At 37.9% G+C, this 24,203-nt stretch overlaps 1 protein-coding gene across 1 annotated transcript in view; it reads left to right on the forward strand.

Annotated features, from left to right (window-relative positions):
- Positions 1 to 2,438: 2,438 nt before the first annotated feature.
- The window catches only part of Myrfl (myelin regulatory factor like), a 103,386-nt gene continuing 81,621 nt past the window's right edge, over positions 2,439 to 24,203 (forward strand). Inside the window, exons 1-2 of the mRNA XM_074084878.1 lie at positions 2,439 to 2,460; positions 15,214 to 15,289. Of these exons, the coding sequence (XP_073940979.1) occupies positions 2,439 to 2,460; positions 15,214 to 15,289 (98 nt within the window). The remainder of the gene's footprint in view (positions 2,461 to 15,213; positions 15,290 to 24,203) is intronic.

A 24,203-nucleotide genomic window follows, 5' to 3' on the forward strand; every position in this document is an offset into this window, starting at 1 on the left:
CACCTATTTCTTAGGATTGTGAGGATTAATGATGACATGTTGAAATGGTTAAATGAATGGTAGTTATTCACTTTTATTATAAAATTTACAAGTGTGAAAAACTGAATTGCTTGCTTTATTTTGAAACAAGAATGAATACAAATTACATACATAGATCCATACATTTCTTTTTCAAGGAAATACTCCTGTCTCCATGGAGTTATTATAACTTTACATGTTCACATTAATTCCAGAGCCTTTATAATCATAAATCCATTTATAGCCCTTAGTTGCCAAGCAACAAGGGACAAAGTACTGAGTATTTCCTTTTATTGCAAAAGGTTCAACTTTTCCATGTTAGTCTCAAAATCAACATTTTTTGGAAAAGATAGAACAGTGTAACTTAATATATTTCTAAGTCTTAGTTGGCATTCCTTATAGAGACAAAATCAACGTTGAAACAAATACATTATTATTGTTCTGGTCTTGGATAGTCTAAAGCATTTTGTGCTAATTATGCAGTAAACCTATAAGAAGTTCTGCAAGTTCATTTTAAGGAAAGAAATTTTTTGTGTTAGCACTACTTTGTGATGCTCTCACTGTCAAAGAACCAATTTATTTTTTTTCTCATTTCTTCCTTTTATAAGCATATATCAGTTGTACAATGTGAGGGGTTTCCTTGTCATATACATGCATGTAATGTACTTTGATATATTCACCCCCTCTTTTGCTCTAAGAACCAATGCTTTTATCTGTCAGTCAGTAGTCTTGAGAAAAGGCTGGGGCAGAGTTAAATTCATATGAAAATTTGTTATCTGCTAACCTTGGTAACCACTGACTTCAGTTAGGTCATTCAACCATGCACAGATGGAGTTTGGGAAACCTGGCTTTTAACACTCATAACTAGACTATTTTTTACTTCCTTAAACAAGATCAAACCTTTTAATTACCTCTGTTGTTTTTGTTCACAAATAATCAGTAGATACGAGTTTGGAAGTCCCTAAAGAATGTATTACTATTTAAGATTTTGTAAAGAACTCCAGGACAACTTATATTTTTAAAAGCTCGTAAAAACACATTATTAAAAACATTAAAAAATTTGCATGGCTATGTCTCTATTCATCTATATTAAAACAATACTAAAGCAGATTAGAATATCTCATTTGAAGTTTTACTGTCCTTTACCCCCGTATGCATTTTATATATGTAGTGGGGTTTTATAGATGCAAAAAGTAGAGATAATGATCCTCTGTTTTTCTTCCCTCTATGAATTAAAGAAGTTTGTTGATTTGAAACAAATCTATTGATAAGATACACAAAATGTTCTCCATGCAGGCAAAGACAGAAAGGATACTTATAAACTATTATTATTCCACGAGGTGACAGTTAATCAAGGCTCTTCTGCTGAGAGTAAATGTCCTTTGGAAGGATTTTTGTGGGTGAATTTAAAACAGTAAGATGTAGCTATTAGCATGAGTAGGCTGATTCCACTTGATTAGAAAAAGGAGACTTTAAAATTTATTATCTGCATGTCTCCCGTGCTAGTGCCTTAAGAAGCATTTGAACTGCCATTTCCTCTTACTGTCTGCCTGAGGATAAGACAAGGCAGAAATCTGCTTCACTTCCCTGGAAGAGGCAGCTTCTGTGTGAGAACTAGAATAGCCTTACATGGTAGTGAAGGGGTCAGGTCTGTGGAACGATGCTCAGAGTCTGCCCTCCCTTTTGCTGGCTTTTTATGGAAATGTTGGAAAAACCAAAAATCCATATGTAGTCACCAATTTTTACATTTGCTTATTTTGCCAGCTCATTCCTTTTCACTTTCTCATTTGTATTAAGGTTGTTTATAAGTTTGACATTTTACAAACTTTCATTTCTATCAACTCATTGTTTCTCACACAACTCTGAGAGGAAGGCATTGATAGATTTAAAATATTCAGCCTCAAAAAGTTGGCAGATGTATCTAAAATCACATTGATAAATTCCAGAGTTGGTGGGAAACCCTTATCTTCTAATTCCATATGCCCTACCCTGCCCACTCAAAGGAAACAGCTGATAAAGAGCTTCCATATTGTAGGCTCCATGTCTGAAAAGTACTTAAGTAAACTTGTTCAGTATTTGGGCAAACCTCCTTTCTTTACTCTCCTTCCTTCCATCTCCTTGTAATATCTTACAAACTTCCCCTGGCCTCCAACTCACCCTGTATCCCAAAAGAAGTAAGAGTGTTTTCTGTCTTTTGGTCTCACCCAACCTCCTGCTTTGATGAAACTGTTGCCCTGAGTTCAGCAATTGGTTCATTGTTCTGAGCCCTGTCTTTTGGGGGAATGGAATCAGGGATCAGATAAGGACAGAAGAAAGGGGCACAAATTTATGTGCCAAGCACCAATAGTGGGATTCTATGTATTACCACGTTTAGTCTGCAAGCTACCTTCTAAGGTGGTAAAACTCATCTCCTCTTCCAGATGGGGAAAAGGCTCAGAGAAGGTAAGTAAAACTGGAATTTAAACCAGATTTGCCTGACTTTGCAGTTTCCCAAATCTCATGCTCTTCTTACCTCCAGGTCACCTGTGGCAACTTCCTTTTGGAACACTCTTCCCACTGTTCTCCTGAGGTCCTGGCTTGATGCCATTTCCTCAGGAGCTCCCTGTGTATTTCCAGAGTCCTTTGCATTTCATCTTTTAAAGCATATGATTGCCTTTTTCTGTGTTCATCCTCTATGGATAACGGGAAGGAAGGAACCACATCTCATTTATTCTTATAGCTTCAGAATCTATGGACTGGCACAAAGTAGTCATTCAAACATATTTGTTGAGTCAATTAATAAAAACTCCATGCCTCAGCCCTTTCCAGGATTCAAATTTTCTACCTTTTCTTCTTGTATCTAAGAGGACCAGAGTCCTACAACTGGCTGAACACTTAGCCCTCAGTCAGTGCTTTGTTGGGCTGTCCCCTCCCTCTCTTCTTGGCTTGGTAGCACAGAAAGTTGTTGTTGAGGCACCCTTGAAAGCCACAGGTGTGTAACTTTCTTGTCACATTCTCCTGAACATTCTAAGTGAGCCAAACTCACCTGAACAGCCTGTAGGGATTATCTTTTTTTTTTTTTGCTAAAGAACTTCCTTCCTTTGGAAAGTTTTTTTCTTCTCTTCCTCTTTCTTTCTTTCTTCTTTCTCCTCCTCCTTTTTGACCTCTGACAAAGTTAGACTTTCAATAGACTAAGCCATAAATAACAAGTCTTCAACACCTTTGTATTACCAATGAGATTACTCGATGTGTTCCTATGCTGCTTAAAATTTTTTTTATCAACTTCTGTTTCCCAAATGTGTCTTCCATAGTTAAAGCTTATATTGGTTAATGAGCAGTCAGTCATGTTTTATTTTTCTTCTGCTGTTTTATTTATTCCTGTATATATTAACATTAATGTATGTTATTGACAAGAAAACGAGTGAAGTATGAAAGTTTAATCCTCATGTTGTAGGACTAGAAGGAAGCTTAGCTGTAATGATCCAAAAAAATAGATTTCCAGACTTCCAGAAATGTCAGAGGATCTTGCTTAATTTGTATTTAAAATAATTAATTTAAAAGAAGAAGAGCTGGAGGTGTGGCTTAAGTGGTAGTGTACCTGCCTAGCAAGTGCAGAGCTTTGAGTTCAAATCCCAGTACCACCAAATAAAATAAAATAAGAAGTGTGAATTTGATAGTCTCCTGGTAAACACAATGAAATACTTTCCTCATAATAAAGGATGCATGAGACAACAGACAAATCATTTTCCCTTCCTACTTTGAATCTCATGTGAATTTTTAGATTATTCACAAAGAAGCTGTGTAAGTACAGCAAGGGCAGTTCTCATAAGATATCGAGTTAATCAGCAATCACTGATTATTTACCCTGAGTGATTCCTGAGTTTGTGAAACGCCGTAAAAGACACATTCATTGGAATTTTAATGACATCAATGCTGAGGGAACTTAGACTCACAACGTTTTAACGTTATATATGGCAGACACCATCAGCAGACACACCTGCCTTCTTTACTGCTCACACAGCCTAATCCATTTAGTTAGAGGAGAGCCCTTGAATCCAGGAAGGATGGCTCTGGTCCAACTCTATCAGATGTATTGTAATGGATATAAACCAGGTATCATATCTTTAGTTCCCTCCTCCCTCTTCCCTGTCTTCATAATTCAGAAACTGCAACTCTTCTTTGCAACCAAAATCTATTTCATAAAGAGCAAATGCCTACATTTGCTGAAGTACTTGACAATATTAATAATTTAACATGTTCTTAATTTTTATTAATAATGTTATTATTTTTTATTAATTTTTGGTCATTTTCTCCAACACTACATCCTTCTATTATTTATATTATTCTACAGAAAGTGAGGTTGTTCAGGAACAGCTAGAAAGTGAGGTCATTCTCATGATGATACAACTAAAAGACCTATGTCTTTATTATCTATTCTATTCACTCATAAGCCAAGTTTCTCTATATTTGCATAATTAGAAAAGTCAATATAAAGCATACAAAGCAAAGCTGCATACTTCACCTACTGTTCTTTTTTTTTTTCCACTGTGTATCTTAGGCTGGCCTGGAATTCACCATGTAGCCCAGGCTGACTTACTATGGAATTCACCATAGTAAGTACCTAACTTACTATGTTATGGTAGAAAATGTGAATTCCTGGATGACAAAGTGTTAGTGAAACTTGGGCACTACTTAAGCTCACTAAAACTATTAGCTTTTTTGAAAAAAAAAAAAAGGGAATATTAGACATAGTACCTATCTGATAAGACTGGTATGAGGATTAAATCTAAAAGTAAATGTAAATTTTTAGCACAATATTGATACAGAATGTCTTTCTTTTTTCTTATTTAGGATTCATTGATAGTACAAGGGGATTTCATATGAAAATCCCATATATGCACACACTATTTTGAGCAAGTTCACTCCCTCTATTATACTCTATTAACCCCCCTTCCCTCCTTCTCTTTTAAAAACAGTGGTGGATTTCTTTATGGTAACTCCATACACATATATGTAATACACTTTGATCCTCTTCATCCCTGTGATATCCTCTCCATTTGCCTTCCCCTGCCCATTGAATGTCCCCTCCACAGTGTCCCTTTTCCACTTAAGGCTCATAATTATTATTTTATTATTTTAGACCTACATTCCTCATATGAGCAAAGACATGTGATATTTGGCTTTTTGAGCTTGACTTATTTCACTCAGTATCATGCTTTACACTTCTATCTATTTTCCTGCCAACAGCATAATTTCATTCTTCTTTATGGCTGAGTAATACTTCATGGTTCAAGAATTCTTCATTTTCATTGGCCATCTCTCAAATGGCTTGACTCATGATTTTCCTGTGCCCTGCTGTATCACCTCTGGATACCCTACTACTTGTCAGCATTCCTTTTAAGGGATGGGTCTCATGTCATCATGATTTGACCCGTACACAGGGGAACAGGAACTCACAATCCCATTTTTGTGTGAAATGATTTATTATAACTCTATACTAATTTCTTTGTTTTTCTGATACTTTCTCATGATGATACAATGGAAAGACCTATGTCTTTATCATCTAGTCACTCATAAGCCAAGTTTCTCTATTATTTGCATAATTGGAAAAATCAGTGCAAAGCTGCTTGCTTCATTTATTTATTTATTTTGAGATCTTGTCTCACTATGTAGCCCAGGCTGGCCTTTAACTTGGAATCCTGTTGCCTTAGCCTCCATAATCCTCATGCCTCAGCCCTCTGAGTGATGGGATTATAGGTGTGCACCACCACATCTGGATTTAACTACTAAACTTCATCTTGTCAAAGACAGCCATCAATCCAGTCAGTCAAGGTTAAATTCTGACATTTTCATGCTCTATTGTGCCTTGCCCACCTCCTCTTGGTTGTCTGCATACTTGGACAGTTTGCCTTCTCTTTACATAGCCAAATTACAGGTAATATTATTAAGCAGGATGAAAATGGAGTCATTTTATGATAATTTTGATATTTTCTCCAGTTTAGTATTCTGAGGGACAGTTATTCTCCCAGATACAAATTTGCCTTATTTGGCATAATTCCAATGTATTTCCCTCTGCCTTTTTCCAATTTAGCTGTAACTATTGTCACCTACTTTTGACCTACCCTCCTCCTCCTCTTTGGATTAGATGTCCATCTTAAATATCTCCATGGGTCTAATGTTTTACGCTCTGTTATTACTGCTCATTTTCTTGCCTGTGATCCCTTCCCCTACCTTGAAGATGAGACTGAGTGTTGCTCACTATTGTGTCCTCTGTGCCTGGCACACAGTACTCGATTAAATATTTATTGAATACTGAAAGAATGAATGAATGAATGAGCAATTTTGTTAAGTATCTAGTTGAAATCAAGATGCATATGTCCATTGAGAGTCCTGTAATCTGCCATAAGGCAGCTGAACAGGCAAGGAAAGGAAGTCCATCTGCACAGCTTGAAAGCAACCTGATGTTTTCTGTTTTCAGAGCCCAGAAGCCAAGTTTCTAATAGTTTTTTCCCCAGAATTTTGTATCTTTGAGTTTTGAAAAAACCATGTGGTTGCTGGACGTCGGTGGCTCATGGCTGTAATCCTAGCTACTTAGAAGGCAGAGATCAGGAGGATCCTGGTTCGATGTCAGCCCAGGCAAATAGTTCACAAGACCCTATCTTGAAAAACCCTTTGCAAAAATAGGGTTGGTGAAGTGGCTCAAGGTGAAAGCCCTGAGTTCAAGCCCCAGTACTGACTCCCCCACAAAAAAAAAAAAACCCATGTGGGGGTTGCATCCTGTTACACAATGTGCTTTAACTATTTACTTAACCAGGTTGTACAAAAATTAATTTTATCTCTCCAGTTATCAGCCACATAAATTCCAGATAGTTCATGTCATGTTAAAGTCCAGAGAGACTATCAGTTTGGTCACTATTTACAACAATGGGTCATGTAATCTCTGCTGGGAAGAACTGATGAGATTTTTTGCTGGATCGATATAACACTGCACATCCAAGAAGACTGGGAAGTTCCCAGGATTCCAGGTCATCATGTGAAGTTTTTGGAAGGTCATTGCCTTGCTGCTCACTTCTGTCTCCAAGAGTGCACAAAACAGCGCTGATGTGGCATGGCCTTGAACAGATGAACTCCTCATGCTTTTTCCCAGGCTCCTCACCCATATTTCATTCCGATCTGAAGATAGGGACTGGGGAATCACCTAGATTCTTTCCAGCCAGTCACAAAATCCAGTGGTTTATCCTCCCAGGTACTATTCACATACAGTGATGTATGGGGAAGAGGAGTAGCATCAGCCTGATTTGTAGTGTTTGCAATTTCCATAATAAAAACATTTACACTATCACTAATTTTAAGCTCCTTATGTAAGTCACTAAATATGAAGTTAGGACAAGATGCACAAGTTTGTGCAAGCTGGCTCCAGCATACTGTTGTATATTCTTTCACTTTGCTGACTATATCTCCACTGTACCAGGTCTCATGGCATTCAATGGCCCAGGATCTGCTCCTGTCCATAGTTCCAGCCTCATTGACCCCTATTCCTAAAGACTTTTTCTGAAACCCTTTTTCTCTGTGGAGTCATTTAGGTATCCCATAATCCCTTGTATACATCTCCACTGTTGTATCATGTTGCCATGGCGTAACTATGGTATGATTTTTTTTTTTTTGGCAATAGTGAGGTTTGAACTCAGGGCCTCATGCTTGCTGCTGGTAGTGGGGTTCCTGAAGGGCATTGCTCTCAGTCTCTGCCATGTTCTTCACCTGCCTGCTGGCTCTGGTCAGACTGTTGGCACATTTGCACTGAAGTCCTGATGCTGATTATTGCATACTCTTTTCTGTTTCTGGAATGTTTATCACTTCCTTTTACCTAGCTTAGTTCTCAGAAGTGTCACCTGCAAGCACACACTCATCCTAACACTTAACTCCTTGCATGGCTATACCTCACTTTGTCCCGTTGTTCACTGAACTGTGAGCTTGTTTCTGATTTTATTCCTGAACACAGAATAGACATTAAGTAAATGTGCAAATAAGTGAATGAAACAAGTAGTCAGGAAATGGTTTTGGGAAAATGTCATCCTTACTCATCTAACTCTGAACTGGTTGTGACTTTAAACACCAACATTAGATTTTAGATCTGTTTCTATTTTCAGTGGGTTTTCAAAAGTCTCCTTAGCAAATGAGATAAAGGGAATATTTGGTTTCTACCAGCAACTTCTCCTCTTTGGACTATCTATTACTATTTCTGTTCTAATTTCTCATGAACACTGACATATTGGAGGGAAACTGTTTGACCCAAAGGGTAAACCACACTACTGCTTTTGAGAATTCTTAAACAACAAGAGTTGTAACAAACACATTTGGTCATATTGCCTGCTGTCTGAGTTCTCTGGGCATCATTTTGTGATACAAAGGGTGAAAGAGTAGATACAGAAAATAACAAGAGTGCATCAGGTTTGTGGAACTTGCGGTGGGAAGGTAGCTGACTCACAGAGAGAAGCATAGGTCTTTACATGGGATTGGTTATAAGCAGATGAGCAAGTGAGTAGAGGAGGCAGGGAGCAACAAAAGGAAGGTATTTGCTGTGCCTGCCCTGCTCACACTTGGAGAGGCCCCTAAGGCATATGTATGTTAATTTGTAGATTATGTGTATGCAACTTGGATTTGTCTGTGTACTCCCTGAGCCTCATAACCAAGTGCCTCTTCCTTATTTGTCTAAGGCCAAGGCAGCAGGACAGGCTATATCCTGCAACTGGAAGGGAGGATAGAGGGCCTTGCTTCTTGAGCACAATTAATAAGCAGCAATTCTGACACTCTGGGGTGGGGGGAGGGCAGTTTGTGTTCCTAAGAGCAGGAATGTAGCAGCCTTTCCCATCCACAAAAGATATGTTAGAAAAAGGCAGAATCAAGGTATGAAAATGAGGCCAGGCATGATGGCTCATGCCTATAATCCCAGCTATAGAGGAAGGAAAGATCTAGAGGATCATGGTTCTGGGTCAGTCTGGGCAAAAAGTTAGCAAGACCCCCATCTCAATCAATAAGCCTGGTATGATGACACTGAGGTATGGCTCAGGTGGCAGAGAACTTGCCTAACAAGGGCAAGGTCCTAAGTTCAAACCTCAGTACCCTCCCCTCCAAAAAGACATGAAAATGAGCCCCCTGACAGAGATGAGATATTCAAAGATGACTTTGCAGTCTTGGGTATTATAAGCAAGTGTTTAAGGCATTTAGAGCAAAGTGATTATTTTTAAAAGCATGAGATTTATTTCAAGAGCCATTTGAGAGTTTCACTGTGTATGTAAAACCTCCTGAAAACAGTTTTATCTGACATTATGGAATTATCTTGGTGAGTAATTTCTTTTGGGTCTGGAAAGCATAGATGTGATTTTGCAGTCCTAGAGAAAGCCACTACTACAGGCCTCATCTCTCCTTATTCATGAAGGTGTGTGGACAAATTGAGTCAGGCAGGTCTTAGGAGCTGGGGCCCATCTCCCATTGCTCCCTGGGGAGGTGGTAGGGTATATAAGCAAATGATGCATTGGTCAGGTCTTCGAATCTTTGAGTCGCCCATTTCTACCATAAGAACTGTGTGTGTGTGTGTGTGTGTGTGCTGGGATGTTGTATAAAACAGATGGGACACCAGCAGGAGCTTTGGTGGGAAACTAAACAGATACCTCCCTCCATCTGCTTTTCTTAGCAGTTGGCTTGTCCAAAGCTCAGAGAGGCAGTAGAAGCAAGTCAGTCCTCTTTGCAGGTGGCTGGCATGGCTGGGGGAGGTGGAGGAGCACAGGATGGAAGTAGGAGTGATGGGGCAGTGGTGAGAGCATATCAAGAATAAAGGAAGACCTAAGTTGACTTCTTATCATGTCACTTATAAACTCTGGGCAAGCTAGTTAACATGTAAAATAACTTGGCCTTATCTATAAGGTTCTTAAGCTTACTGATAATTAATATTGAGGTACACTTCCTAAGGTTGTTATGAAAATTAAATGAGATAATGCAGGTAAAGTGTTCATCTTTTTATTAGTCCAGAATAAGAAATCCAAACTCAGAGTATCCCTGGACAACTGCAGTAACCTTCAAATTGTTCTCCTTTCTGTTCTTTTCCCACAAAGCAACCAGAAGGCCTTTTAAAAGTGTAAAGTACATTACGTCCCTTTTCAAAGACTTCCCATTGTCCTGGTCTCCTCTCCTCTTCCCATGCTCCTGTGTTCTGGCCCCTGAAAGTATTTGCTTCTCAAATAGGCTAAGCGCAGGCCAGTTCCTGGGCTCTTGTCCTTGCCACTCCCTCTGCCTGGCATGCTGTGTCCTTAGTGTTTGCATGGCTGACTCCGCCTGGAGAGGCTTCTAAATTGAAAGGTTGTCTCTCTGCCACAGTCTGTCATACTGCCTTGTTTATTTTCATCACTATCCAAATGTATGCTGGTTGTTTCTCAGATGTTGTGGATATCTTATTCTGCCCCTCTTTAGAATGTAAGTCCCCTAGAAAAGTTCTCTCTCTCCCTCTCTCTCTCTGTCTCTTTTACTGTGGTGTTTCCAGAACCTGGTGCAGTGCTTGGCATGGGACAGGTGCTTAGTAAATATTAGTTGAATCAATGAAAGAATAATGTGTCTTGTCCTGCCATCAGCATCCTATCTTTTCTTTGAAGGTTAGGTCAAGACTAAACACTGTGGCCATTCTGAATACCATAGTTTTTAGAGATCTCTTTCTCCTGTGACTCCAAGGGAAACTTAAGCTATATTCCACCCATTTCCCTATTGGTACATGTCCTTAAATAGAGTTGTTGATGTCTCTTCTTTACAATTTCCATAATTCTAGGCTACTGAAAAAAGAGAGCATCTGAATTCTTTTTTTTCAAGCCAGCATAAAACATGAAGGATATGGATGTAGAGGACAGAGAACTAATGTATTGAATATTTAAATCATACCTAGAAAAAAAAGCCCACAAAATGTATTAAGACTTCATTAAATTACCTATGAGCTATTTCAGATTTAATAAGCTAGCAGAAAAACCTTTTAACTTCCCCCTGATGACAAAAGTAAGGAGAATAGTGATTTTTTCAGAGATCCCATAGGGGTGAATATTTTAATTCTCAGAAAAGCAAAGTATTTTACACAACAAAACAGACCATGCAAATGAGGGGGGGGAGAGGGAGGGGGCGGAGTGGGTGGTAAGGGAGGGGGTGGGGGCAGGAGGGAGAAATGAACCAAGCCTTGTATGCACATATGAATAATAAAAGAAAAAGGAAAAAAAATAAGGCATAAGTGAGAATCCAGCAAAAAAAAAAAAAAAAAAATGGAGATTGGAAGTTGCCAAAGACAATACTCCCACCCTGCAGTGTCCTTGCACCCTTAGAAATGATGGACGTAAGTGCTTTTGTTGATCCCTGGCAAGCAGTGAATTGCAAGGGAACTGCACTTAACACAAATAATCTGCTTGCCTTAACTTAACCCTTGGATGTCAGCTTCAGATATTGGTTGTGGTAGTGTGGAGCACAGTGGTGCTGCAGTGTTGTGGGAAGTACCTATACAATTATTTGGAATCCTAGGGTTGGGTGGGAGGTTCTCATGCCATTCAAATTGCTGTGATAAGACAAAGCATAGTCAGAGGACTCTGAAGGAAACTCAGATTTCAAGCCTCTGTGTACTTTGAGTGGACACTAGTATATTCTTCCACCAGGAATGCCAGAGAGTGGGGCAGAGGATAGGGAGTATATGTTCCGTTAATATCAAGTCATCTTTGTGCTCCTTAATGATAAATCTCTTAATGTTGAATTCCATTTGATGACATTTTATTTAGGACTTGAGTATAATATTCACAAATGATATTAATCTGCAAATTTCTTTATGCATTTCATCTCTGTCAAGTTTTGACATCAGTTTTGGTTTTTTTGTTTGTGGTACTGGGATTTGAACTCAAGGCCTACACCTTGAACCACTCCACCAGCCCATTTTTGTGATGTTTTTTTTAAGATAGGATCTGATAAACTGTTTTCCCAGGCTGGCTTCAAACCTCCATCTTCCTGATCACTGCTTCCTGAGTAGTTAGGATTATAAGTGTGAGCCACTGGTGCCCAGTGATATTATGATATGGTTTCCAAACAGTTCTCCCAAGGTTTGTGAGACCCTGTCTCAATGGAAAAAAACTGGGCATGGCGACACACACCTGTCATCCCAGCAATGGTGGGAAGCATAAATGGGAGAATTATTGTCCAGACTGGCCTGAGTATAAAGCAAGACCCTATCTCAAAAATAACCAAAGCAACAGGTGTTGGTGGCTCACCCCTATAATCTTAGCTACTCAGGAGGCAGAGATTCAGAGTATTGAGGCTTGAAGCCAGCCCAGGCAAATAGTTCACGAGACACTATCTTGAAAAACTCCGTCACAAAAATGGGCTGGTGGAGTGGCTCAAGGCGAAGGCCCTGAGTTAAAGTCCCAGTACCGAAAAAAGAAAAAGAAAAGTCAGAAGGGCTAGGGATGAGGCTCAAGTGATAGGGCACCTGCCTAGCAAATGTGAGGCCCTGAGTTCAAACACCAATACCACAAAAAACAAAAACAAAAGCAATGATTTTAGGAAGTAGAGGAAGTGGGTTTTTTTTTTTTCTTTTTAAGTTGAATAATTGAGATTTAGGTAATACTATGGTTTTTATGTCATTCGTACCCACCCCATTCCCCTGGTCAATTCTTGCAGTTGATTCCCAAATTCATGTGTTGATGATGCTAGAAACACCCCATGACTGAATCCCGGTGGCTTCACAAGAAAATGGACATTAATAGACATGTGTACTCAGTATCTTCTGCCATGTGATACCATGTGCCAGCTTGTGATGCTGCCAGCAAGAAATTCATCACCAGAGCTCAATGTCAATGCCATGCCCTTGAACCTCCCAAACTGTGAACTAAATAAACCTCTTACTTTAGAACATTAGCCCTTCTCGGGTAATTAAAAAAATTTTTAATTATCATATTATTGTTGTACTGGGGGTATATGGTGACATTTACAAAAGTGCTTACGATGTATCTTAGTTAAATTTACCCTCTCCATCGTTCTCTTGTAGTCCCCCTCTCTCTCCCCATTTGTAGAGTAGTGTCAGCAGCTCTCATTTTTCCGTTTTACGCATGAGTACATAACATTTCCACCACGTTCACCCCCCTGCACCCTCTCCCTGTATCCTCCTCCCTCCCACTCGTGCCAACTCCTACTCCTAGACAGGAACTGTTTTACCTTCCTGTGCTCTGTTTTTGAAAAAGAGACATTTGTTTTAGGTCTATAATCCACATATTAGGGAGAACACGTGCTTTTGGCCTTCTGAGGCTGACTAACTTCGCTTAAGATGATGTTCTCCAGTTCCATCCATTTACCTGCGAATGACAAAATTTCATTCTTCTTTGTGGCTGAGTAAAAGTCTATTGTGTATAAATACCACATTTCCTTAATCCATTCATCGGTAGTGGGGCTCTTGGCTGTTTCCATAGCTTAGCTGTTGTGAATAGTGCTGCAAATAAATGCAGCAATATTATGGGATATGGGTCACACTCAGGGGAGACTGCACACGGGAAGGATAGGGCAAGGGAAGGAAACCAAAACCTTGAATGTGGCTGATGTGCTCATTGTACAGGAATGAATATAGAAATCTTAAACTGACTGGGGCCACCATGGGAAATGGACTAGAGAGGAGTGAAGAGGACTGGAAGAGATGAACCAATTTGGGTTGTGATATATACATGCATGGAAACAATGCAAGAACACTCCCTGTGTGTTATCTTTATCTCAAACTAGCAAAATCGCCATGTTTCTCTTTTAATCTTTTATGTTTTTTTCTTCTATAAAATTGGAGAACAGGAGGGTGGAACAGGTTCTGCAGGGTTGGGGAGTGTTTGGCATTGGTGGGAAGGGAGAGTTGTATGGGAAAGGGGTAGGAGGATGAATATGGTGCAAAAAATGTATATGCATGTATGTAAATGCAAAAATGATACCTGTTAAAACTGTTTCAGGAATCAGGGGAGGAGTGATGAAGGAGAGCAGTGGAGGGGGAGAATTCAAGTATGATATATTTGATACATTGTAAGGACTTTTGTAAATGCTACAGCGTACCCCCACCTAGCACAACAATAAAAAAAATGAAAAAAAAAGATATTTTTGTTTGTTTAAGATAGCTATGCAGGGAGTTTCATTAGATATGTATATGTCACAAATCGATTCATCACCTCAATTTTTCTCCTTTCTACCTTAGTACCTTTTCAAGTAGGTTTTTTTTTTTTTAGTAACAAAAGCATGACTAATAAAGATAGTGAAGATGGGCTCTGAGATATGAGTGATGAGATGATCAGTTTTACTTATTTTCCCACTTCCCAACTTGCAACCTTCCAACTTAACATTGCTTATATAATTTTCTCTTAGTCAGGGTTTACTACTTTTACATTTGATCTGCAGTCACAATTCCTTTAGATATTCAGTTTAAATCCTGATTTATGAATTATTTATTCACCAGGGATTTTCCCCTTCCAAATTCTTTCTTTTTTATCTTATTTTTATTAACACATATTAATTTACAGGGTGTTTCATTGTGACATTTATATATATGATTACAATGTATCTTAAGTTCTTTCTTGTGAATCATTCTTGACTGGCTGAATCTCATTGTCAAGAGCTTATTTTTAAGGGGGCAGGGGGCTCATGGAGATTTTATACTCTGAATGTTTTCATTTGAAATTTGTCAATTGCCTTTATCTTTGGAAACAAATTTGCTGGGAATAAAATTTTATGGCCTGCTTTTTTTTTTAATCTTTAAATTACTGCACAATATTTCATTGACTGGATGTCAATTAATATCTTTAGTCATTTATTTCTGATTTTTTATTATTATAAATAGGAAGGTGTGTGTTATATATGTGTTTATATGTATATGCATAAGTGCCTGTGTGTGTGAGATAAAGAGAGCAGGCAATTTTATAAGTTAAAGCATTTATTGTTATGGAAGCACATAAAAAAGAGGGGCACAGAAACCAGGCTCAGACAGTCAGAAAGCCTTAATGGAAGAGAGTAACACCATCTAAAGAGATTTCTATGGGACATATTTGAGTGGAAGAAAGACCACATTCTCAGTAAATACATTGTGCTATTTAGTTACTTTAAAATTCTGGGGTATAATTTTGCTAAAGTTTTTAGTGGCTATTCTGAAATTGTCATGGTTCTCAAGATTTTCAATTGCCTTTTCAGCTCAAGGAGCCAATGGCACTTTGGACACAAGTCTGCTGGAAGAGTTCTTGGGTAATGACTTCGATTTGGGGGCCCTGTAAGTAAAGTAATGAGAGCAGTGCTTTCCCCTTGATGTTTTAAAAATTATGAAATAATTAGATGAGCTGGGAAGTGTTTCCTCTTGTATTTTTCTAAAGAACTTGGGTACTATTTCTTTTGTAAATCTTTGGCAGCCCCAGTTAGAGGCTCACCCTTGCAACATAATGCAGTATGTTTAATAGATGTGGGGGTATTCAGGCTATCTATTGGTAGTTATCAGCTTGGACAGTTATGTCTTTAAATGAATTTGCTCATTTCATGTAAGTTGTCAGATTCACTGCCATAAAGTTCTTCATATTTCCTTATGGAATGTTAATGTCTGTGGGACCTGTAGTTATGAGCCTCTTGTTCTCAATATCAGTAGTTGGTGTCTTTCTTTGATCAATCTGGCAGGAGGTTTATCAGTTTTCTTAACTTTTTTGAAGAACCAGGTTAAATTGATGTCCTTAGGAGTTTGAACTCAGGGTCTCAAGCTTGCTAGGTAGGCTCTTTTACTGCTTAAGCCACTCCACCAGCCCTTCTGTTTTCTTTTCTTTTTTAATTCATTTATTCATATGAGCATACATTGTTTGGGCCATTTCTACCTCCTGCCCCCGCCCTCTCCCTCCTCCCCCTACCCCCTTCGCTTCCAGGCAGAACCTGTTCTGTCCTTTTCTCCAATTTTGTTGAAGAGTAGAAAGAAACAATAATAAGAAAGACAAAGTGTTTTTGCTAGTTGAGATAAGGACAGCTATACAGACAGATTCCTAGCATTGCTTCCATACACAAGTGTATTACAACTTGAACTGATTCATCTCTACCTGACCTCTTCACTATTTCCAGGTCACCTTCCCATATTGATCTCTGTCTTTTTAAGGTTACTGTGTTAGCTCCTCTGCAGTGGGGAAATGAAACATGCTCAAGTTTTGGATTTCCTACCTATCCCCATTCTTCCCATATGCACTCTCCCCTTAGCATGTGACCCAAGTCCAACCACATTGCTGCATTTTCCCTAGATCTAAAGTCCGCATATGAGGGAGAACATATGATTTTTGGTCTTCTGAGCCTGGCTAACCTCGCTCGGAATGATGTTCTCCAGTTCTATCCATTTACTTGCGAATGATAAGATTCATTCTTCTTCATGGCTGAGTGAAACTCTATTGTGTATAAATACCACATTTTCTTAATCCACTCGTCAGTAGTGGGGCATCTTGGCTGTTTCCATAATTTGGCTATTGTGAATAGCGCTGCAGTAAACATGGGTATGCAGGTGCCTCTGGAGTAACCTGAGTCGCATTCCTTTGAGTATATCCCTAGGAGTGGGATTGCTGGATCATATGGCAGATCTATGTTTAGATTTTTAAAGAAGTCTCCATATTGTTTTCCAGAGTGGTTGCACTAGCTTGCATTCCCACCAGCAGTGTATGAGGGTTCTTTTTTCCCCACATCCTTGCTAACACCTGTTGCTGGTGTTTTTGATGATGGCTATTCTAACAGGGGAATCTTAGTGTGGTTTTAATTTGCATTTTCTTTATGGCCAAAGATGGTGAGCATTTTTTCATGTGTTTTTTTGCCATTTGAATTTCTTCTTTTGAGAAAGTTCTGTTTAGTTCAGTTGCTCATTTCTTCATTGGTTCATAGATTTTGGGAGAGTTTAGGTTTTGAGTTCCCTGTATATTCTGATTATCAGTCCTTTGTCTGATATATAGCTGGCAAATATTTTCTACCACTCTGTGGGTGGTCTCTTCAGTTTAGAGACCATTTTTTTTGTTGTGCAGAAGCTTTTTAATTTTATGTAGTCCCATTTGTCCATCCTTTCTCTTAGTTGCTGAGCTGCTGAGGTTCTATTGAGGAAGTTCTTGCCTATACCTATTGCTTTCAGAGTATTCCCTGCTCTTTCCTGTACTAACTTCAGAGTTTTGGGTCTGATATTAAGGTCATTGACCCATTTTGAGTTGATACTAGTACAGGATGATAAACATGGATCTAGTTTCAGTTTTTTGCAGGTGGATAATCCCTTTTCCCAGCAACATTTGTTGAAGAGGCTGTCTTTTCTCCATTGTATGTTTTTGGTGACCTTGTCAAAAATAAGGTGGGCATAGCTGTGTGGATTCATATCCAGGTCCTCTATTCCTGTTCCACTGGTCTTAATGTCTGTTTTTGTGCCAGTACCATGCTGTTTTTATTGCTATGGCTTTGTAATATAGTTTGAAGTCGGGTATTGTGATACCTCCAGCATTGCTGTTTTTGCTGAATTTTGCCTTGGCTATTCACAGTCTCTTGTGTTTCCAAATGAACTTTAGTGTAGATTTTTCAATCTCTGTGATGAATGTCATTGGGATTTTAATGGGAATTGCATTAAGCATGTAGATTGATTTTGGTAGTATAGCCATTTTTACTATGTTGATTCTACCAATCCATGAGCACAGGAGAGCTTTCCACCTTTTGTAGTCTTCCTCAATCTCTTTCTTCAGGGGTTTGCAGTTCTCCTTGTAGAGGTCATTCACATCCTTTGTTAAGCTTAATCCTAGGTATTTGATATTTTTTTTTGAGGCTATTGTAAATGGAATTGTTTCCATATATTCTTTCTCAATTTGTTCATTGTTGGTGTATAGGAAAGCTAATGATTTTTGTAAGTTGATTTTGTATCCTGTCACCTTGCTATAGCTGTTTATGGTGTCTAGGAGTTTTTGGGTAGAGTTTTTTGAGTCTTTAGATAAGATCATGTCATCTGCTAGTAGGGATATTTTGACAGTTTCTTTACCTATTTGTATTCCTTTTATTTCTTCTTCTTGCCTAATTTCTCTGGCTAGGAATTCCAGGACTATGTTGAATAGGAGTGATTTTAGGGGAAATGTTTTCAGTTTTTCACCATTAAGTATTATGTTGGCTATAGGTCTGTCATATATAGCCTTTACAATGTTGAGGTACTTTCCTTCTGTTCCTAGTTTTTTAGAGCTTTTATCATGAAGTGGTGTACAATCTTATTGAAGATTTTTTCTGCATCTACTGAGATGATCAAGTGGTTTTTGTCTTTGCTTCTATTAATGTGCTGTATTACATTTATAGATTTGAGTATGTTGTACCACTCCTGCATCCCTAGGATGAAGCCAACTTGGTTGTGGTGAATGATCTTTCTGATATGTTGTTGGATTCGGTTTACCATTATTGTATTGAGGATTTTTGCATCAATGTTCATTAAGGAGATTTGCCTATAGTTCTCCTTTTTGGAAGTGTCTTCATCTGGTTTTGGGATGAGTGTAATACTGTCTTCATAAAATGAGTTAGGCAGTGTTCCTTCCTTTTCTATTTAATGGAAAAGTTTAAGGAGAATTGCTATTGTTCTTTCTTAAAGTTGTTCTTTAAAGGTGTGGTAGAATTCAGCTGAGAATCCATCAAGTCCTGGACTTTTCTTTCTTGGGAGACTATTGTTGCTTCAATTTCATTTTGTATTTATAGAGCTATTCAAGTGATTAATATCCTCTTGGTTCAACTTTGGATGGTCATAAGTATCTAGAAATTTGTCCATTTCTTGAAGACTTTCAAATTTATTAGAATATTGGTTCTCAAAGTAGTCTGATGATTTCCTGGATTTCCGTGATGTATGTTGTTATCTCCCCTTTTGCATTTCTGATTTTACTGATTTGGGTTTTTTCTCACCTCATTTTAATCAGGTTTGCCGGAGGTATGTCAATCTTGTTTATTTTTTCAAAGAACAAGCTTTTTGTTTTGTTGATTCTTTGTTTTTTTTTTTTTTTTTTGGTTTCTATTTCATTAATTTTGGCCCTTTTTTTTAGTATTTCTCTCCTGCTTGTTTTGGGATTTACTTTTCTTGTTTTTCTAGGAGTTTGAAATGTAGCATTAGGTCATTGATTTGAGATCTTTCTTTCCTTTTAATATATGCACTCATGGCTATAAACTTTCCTCTTAGGACTGCCTTTGCTGTGTCCCATGGGTTCTGGTAGGTCCTGTTTCCATTTTCATTAGCTTCCAGGAACCTTTTAATTTCCTCTTTTATTTCATCAATGACACATTGATCATTGAGCAATGTGTTGTTCAGCTTCCAGTTGTTTGCATGTTTTCTACTGTTGCTTTTGTTATTGAGTTCTAGTTTTAATGCATTGTGATCAGATAGAATGCATAGAATTATTTCTATTTTCTTATATTTCCTGAGGCTTGCTTTGTGCCCTAAGATATGATCAATTTTGGAGAAGGTTCTATGGACTGCTGAGAAGAATGTATATTGTGCAGAAGTTGGATGAAATATTCTGTAGAGATCAGCTAGGTCCATTTGATCTATGGTGTGATTTAGTTCTAGAATTTCTTTATTTTTTGTTTGGATGACCTATCTATTGGTGATAGGGGATTATTAAGGTCTCCCACTACCACTGTGTTGGCGTTTATATATGCTTTTAGGTCTTTCAGGGTATGTTTGATGAAATTGGGTGCATTGACATTGGGTGCATACAGATTGATGATTATTATTTCCTTTTGGTCTATTTCCCCTTTTATTAGTATGGAATGTCCTTCTTTATCTCGTTTGATCGATGTAAGTTTGAAGTCTACTTTGTCTGGGATAAGTATTGCTACTCCTGCCTGTTTTCAGGGGCCATTGGTTTGGTAAATCTTCTTCCCTAAACCAGTGCTTGTTTCTGTCAATGAGATGGTTCTCTTGTAAACAACAGATTGTTGGATCTTCCTTTTTAACCCAGTTTGCCAAACACTGTCTTTTGATGGGGGAGTAAAGTCTGTTAACATTCAGTGTTAGCATTGATAGGTATGTGGTGATTCCTGTCATTTAGTTGTTTTTGTTGTTTAAGGGTTTGATTGTGTGCAGTTGAATCAATGTTACTCTCTGATTCCTTGTCTTTTCTTCTCCTGTGGTTTGGTACTGCTTGCTCTTCATGGTTTTGTTTGGTTTCATTTTCTGTGTGCAGAATTTCTTGAAGAATCTTTTGTAGTGCTGGCTTGGTGGTCATATATTGTTTTAGTTTCTGCTTATTATGGAAGACTTTTACTGCTCCATCTATTTTGAATGATAGTTTTGCTGGGTAGAGTATCCTAGGGTTGAAGTTATTTTCATTCAGTGCCTGGAAGACCTCACCCCAAACTCTTCTTGCTTTTAATGTTTCTACTGAGAAGTCTGCTGTGATTTTGATACGTTTACCTTTGTATGTTATTTGTTTTTTCTCTCTTAACAGCCTTCAATATTCTTTCTAGAGTCTCTGTGCTTGTTGTTTTAATGATAATATGTTGTGGGGCAGTTCTATGTTGGTCAAGTCTGTTTGGTATCCTGGAGGCTTCCTGTACCTGAATGAGCATAGCTTTCTCTAGATCTGGGAAATTTTCTGTTATTATTTTGTTGAATATATTACTAATCCCTTTTGCTTGCACCTCTTTTCCTTCTTCAGTGCCCATGATTCTCCATGGTCTTTTGATAGAGTCAATGAGTCCTTTCACAGGTCTTGAATTGTTTGACTAACAGCTCTTCAGTTTTTCCTTTAATTTCCATTATATCTTCAAGTTCTGAGATTCTGTCTTCTGCTTGTGCTACTCTGCTGTACTGGCCTTCCATTGTGTTTGTATTTCTGTTTCATTATTTTTTCTGAGGTTTTCCATATCATGGGTCACTTCCTCTTTAGTGTTGTCAATTTTCATCTTTAATTTATTTATCTCTCTATTTATAGTATTCTCTGTTTCACTTTCTTGTTTATTTAGGGCTCTTATGAGTTCATTTATTTGTTTCTGTGTCATCTTGCATTCTTTATTTTTGGTGTCTTGGAATTTCTTGAGTGCTTCTTGTATGTTTTGGTTGACCATGTCTAGTAACATTTCCATGAAATTCTCAGTGATTACTTGTAGGATTTATTCTTTGAGGTTGTTCTTATGGGCATCATTGGGTTCCTTGGCATCGTTTATCTTTGTTTAGTTGGAGTCTGGAACTGGGTATCCGTTTTCTTCATTTCCCTCTGAATCCTGTATTAAATTATTTTTTGGGAGAAAATGGTTTCCATCCCTTTTTCGTCTTCTCATCGGTCCACTTGGCACTGTGTAACTATGTTCTTGATAGGCTGTTGGTGGTTTTAGTTACCTGTTTTCTTTCCCTTGGTTTAATTTTGTTTTGTAGGTATATTGGGTTTTTAGTTTAGTGTATATATGCTATTTCTTTTCCTGGTCTGGGTGTAATTTAGTATTAACTAACTCACAATAGTAAAACTAACAGAACAAAATAAAACAAAGAAATCATCAGGGAGAGATGAACAAACAAACAAAACAAACAAACACAAAAATACTCCAGGTTCAGGAACAATAGAATTTCAGTCTTAGTAGTTCTGATGTTACTCCTTCAGCATCCAGTCCTGATGGTGTTTATATTTAAGCAGACGCTCTGTCTTAGTCTCACCAGGTGGTTGGGGAGTCTTGCCAGTTTTTCTTCTGTCTTTCAGTGGCACCTCCCTCAGTGAGGTGTGGCAGTTTAAATTTGTATGTTGTCCTCAGGTTCTGGAGATCAGCTCTGTAGCCCACCAGCTGTCCTGCTTTTGAGTTGGGTTTTCACTGTGTTGGTTTACTAGGGGCTTGTTTCTTTGCCTCACCCCCTTTCTCTGGGGCAAGGTCAGTGATCCATCAGCTGGCCCTCTGCTGTCAGCTTGTTGTGATGGTTTGCTAATTGTTTTTCAATTTTGCAGTGTTGTTTGACTTTGGATGGTGCTCACTGACTCAGGAGATGAGTTTTGTGGACCACTACTGCCATATTTCAGGCAGTGTCTTATCACTGCCCTGCTGTCAGCCCTTCTGCCTTTCCAGCCTTTGTTTACTGAAAGTTTGCAGGGAGATCATCTCCTTGCTCCGCATCCCCTTCTCTGGTGCCAGCACCCTGTCCCCTCTGCTGTGTGTTAGTTTTCAGTTCCTTGTTTATTGTTCAGGTTTTTTTTTTTTTTTCAGGACAGGGGGGTCAGTCTGCCCTGGGGGCTGCTATATTGGTTTATCCCAGGGGTGACTGGGGGAATACCACATGATGCTTGGTGCTCACCTGTTGGTCTGCCGAATGTTTCCCAAGCAGGTTTGGAGCCGGCGTCTAGATGGTTTCTACTTTTTGGTAGTTAAGAATAATGCATCTATAAATATTCATGTACAGATTTTTGTGTGGCAGAAAGTATACATTTCTCTAGAGTGAATCCTTAGGATAAGGAGAGCTTGGTCAAATTATAAATGAAATATTAACTGGAAAACTGGCAAGTTTTCTAGAGTGACCGTACTATTTTACATTACAATTAGCCATGTATGAGTTACCCAGTTGTTTCTTTTCATCATCAGTTCTTCTTATTATCATGTAAAGAATTTAAGATTGCCATTCTACCAAGTCTGTAGTGATAGCTCATTGTGTTTTAATTTGCATTTTCCTAATAATTAATGATACTAGGCATCATTTCATGTGCTTATTTTGCCATTCACATATTTTCTTTGGTGAAGTACCTGCTCACATCTTTTGTCCATTTTTAAAAATTGGGCCAGGAGCCAGTGACTCACACCTGTAATCCTAGCTATGCAGGAGGCAGAGAGCAGGAGGATCATGGGTAGAAGCCAGCCCAGGCAAATAGTTCGTGAGATCCTGTCTCAAAAATACCCAACATAAAAAAGGACTGATGGAGTAAGTCAAGCAGTAGGGTGACTGCCTAGCAAGCATGAAGCCCTGAGTTCAAACCCTAATACCACCATAAAGAAAAATTGTGGCTAATTTCTTATCTTTTGGCTTAGAAATTTTAAAAAATATTCTGGATATAAGAATTTTGTTAGATATGTGATTTGTATTTTCTGCCAGTCTATAACTTCAGTTTTCATTTTTAAATAATCATTAAGAGAAACTTTTTGGAGCAAAAGCTTTCATTTTGTTGATGTCCAATATATAGAATTTTTCATATATGACTTGTGCTTTATATCTAAGAAATATATATTTTGGCTGATTCAGTTTCCCAAAATTTTCTCCTATTTTTTTCTAAGGATTTTAGAGTTTTACATTTAGGTTTATGGTCTATTTTGAATTAATTTTTGTGTATGGTTTCAGACAGTGTCAAGATTAATTTACTTGTGTATGGATGTCTAATTATTATCATTTATTGATAGCCTTTCTCCATTGAATTGCCTTTTCACTGCTATAAAAAAACAACCAATTGACCATATTCACATGGGTCTATTTCTAGAATCTGTATTCTATGTGCCTATCATTTGTCAATACCTACATCTTCATTACTGTACCTTTGTCATACATATTAGAATAATGTAGTGAAAGTCCTCCAAATTTGTCTTCCTTTTCAAAATTATTTCACTATTCTGGTTCTTTTGATTTCCTCTATAAATAGTAGAATCAGATTTTTTGCTATATAAACAATCCTGCTGGATTTTGATTAGGACTGTATTAGTCTAAAGATCTATTTGGGACAAATGGACACCAACAAAGTTGAGTCTTCCCATCTATGATCCTGGTGTATTTCTCCATTTATTTAGGCTGTCTTTGATTTCTTTTATCAGTGCTTTATAGTTTTTAATATACAAATTTTACACATATTTTGTTAGATTTATAGTACTTCACATTTTTCTTTGAGCTATGCTATAATAAATGATGGATTTTAAAAAATTAGGTTCCAATTATTTGTCATTAGTATGTAGAAATACTGCAATCTTTTTAATCTATTGGATTTGGGTCCTATTATCTTAATGAAGTCATTTGTCAATCTTAAGAGCTTTTTTGTACATTCTTTGAGTTTTCCTATGTTGACAACAATGCCAGCTGCAAACTGGGGCAGTTTTATGTCTTTCTAAACCATACACATTTTGACCCCTGTTCCTGATTTACTAATTTGTGTATAATGTTGAGTAGAAAAATAATGAGCATGAACACACTTGCTTTGTCTCTCATGTTAGAAGGATTCAGTTTT

The sequence above is a fragment of the Castor canadensis genome, chromosome 8, assembly GCF_047511655.1.
Source record: "Castor canadensis chromosome 8, mCasCan1.hap1v2, whole genome shotgun sequence".
Taxonomy (NCBI): Eukaryota; Metazoa; Chordata; class Mammalia; order Rodentia; family Castoridae; genus Castor; species Castor canadensis.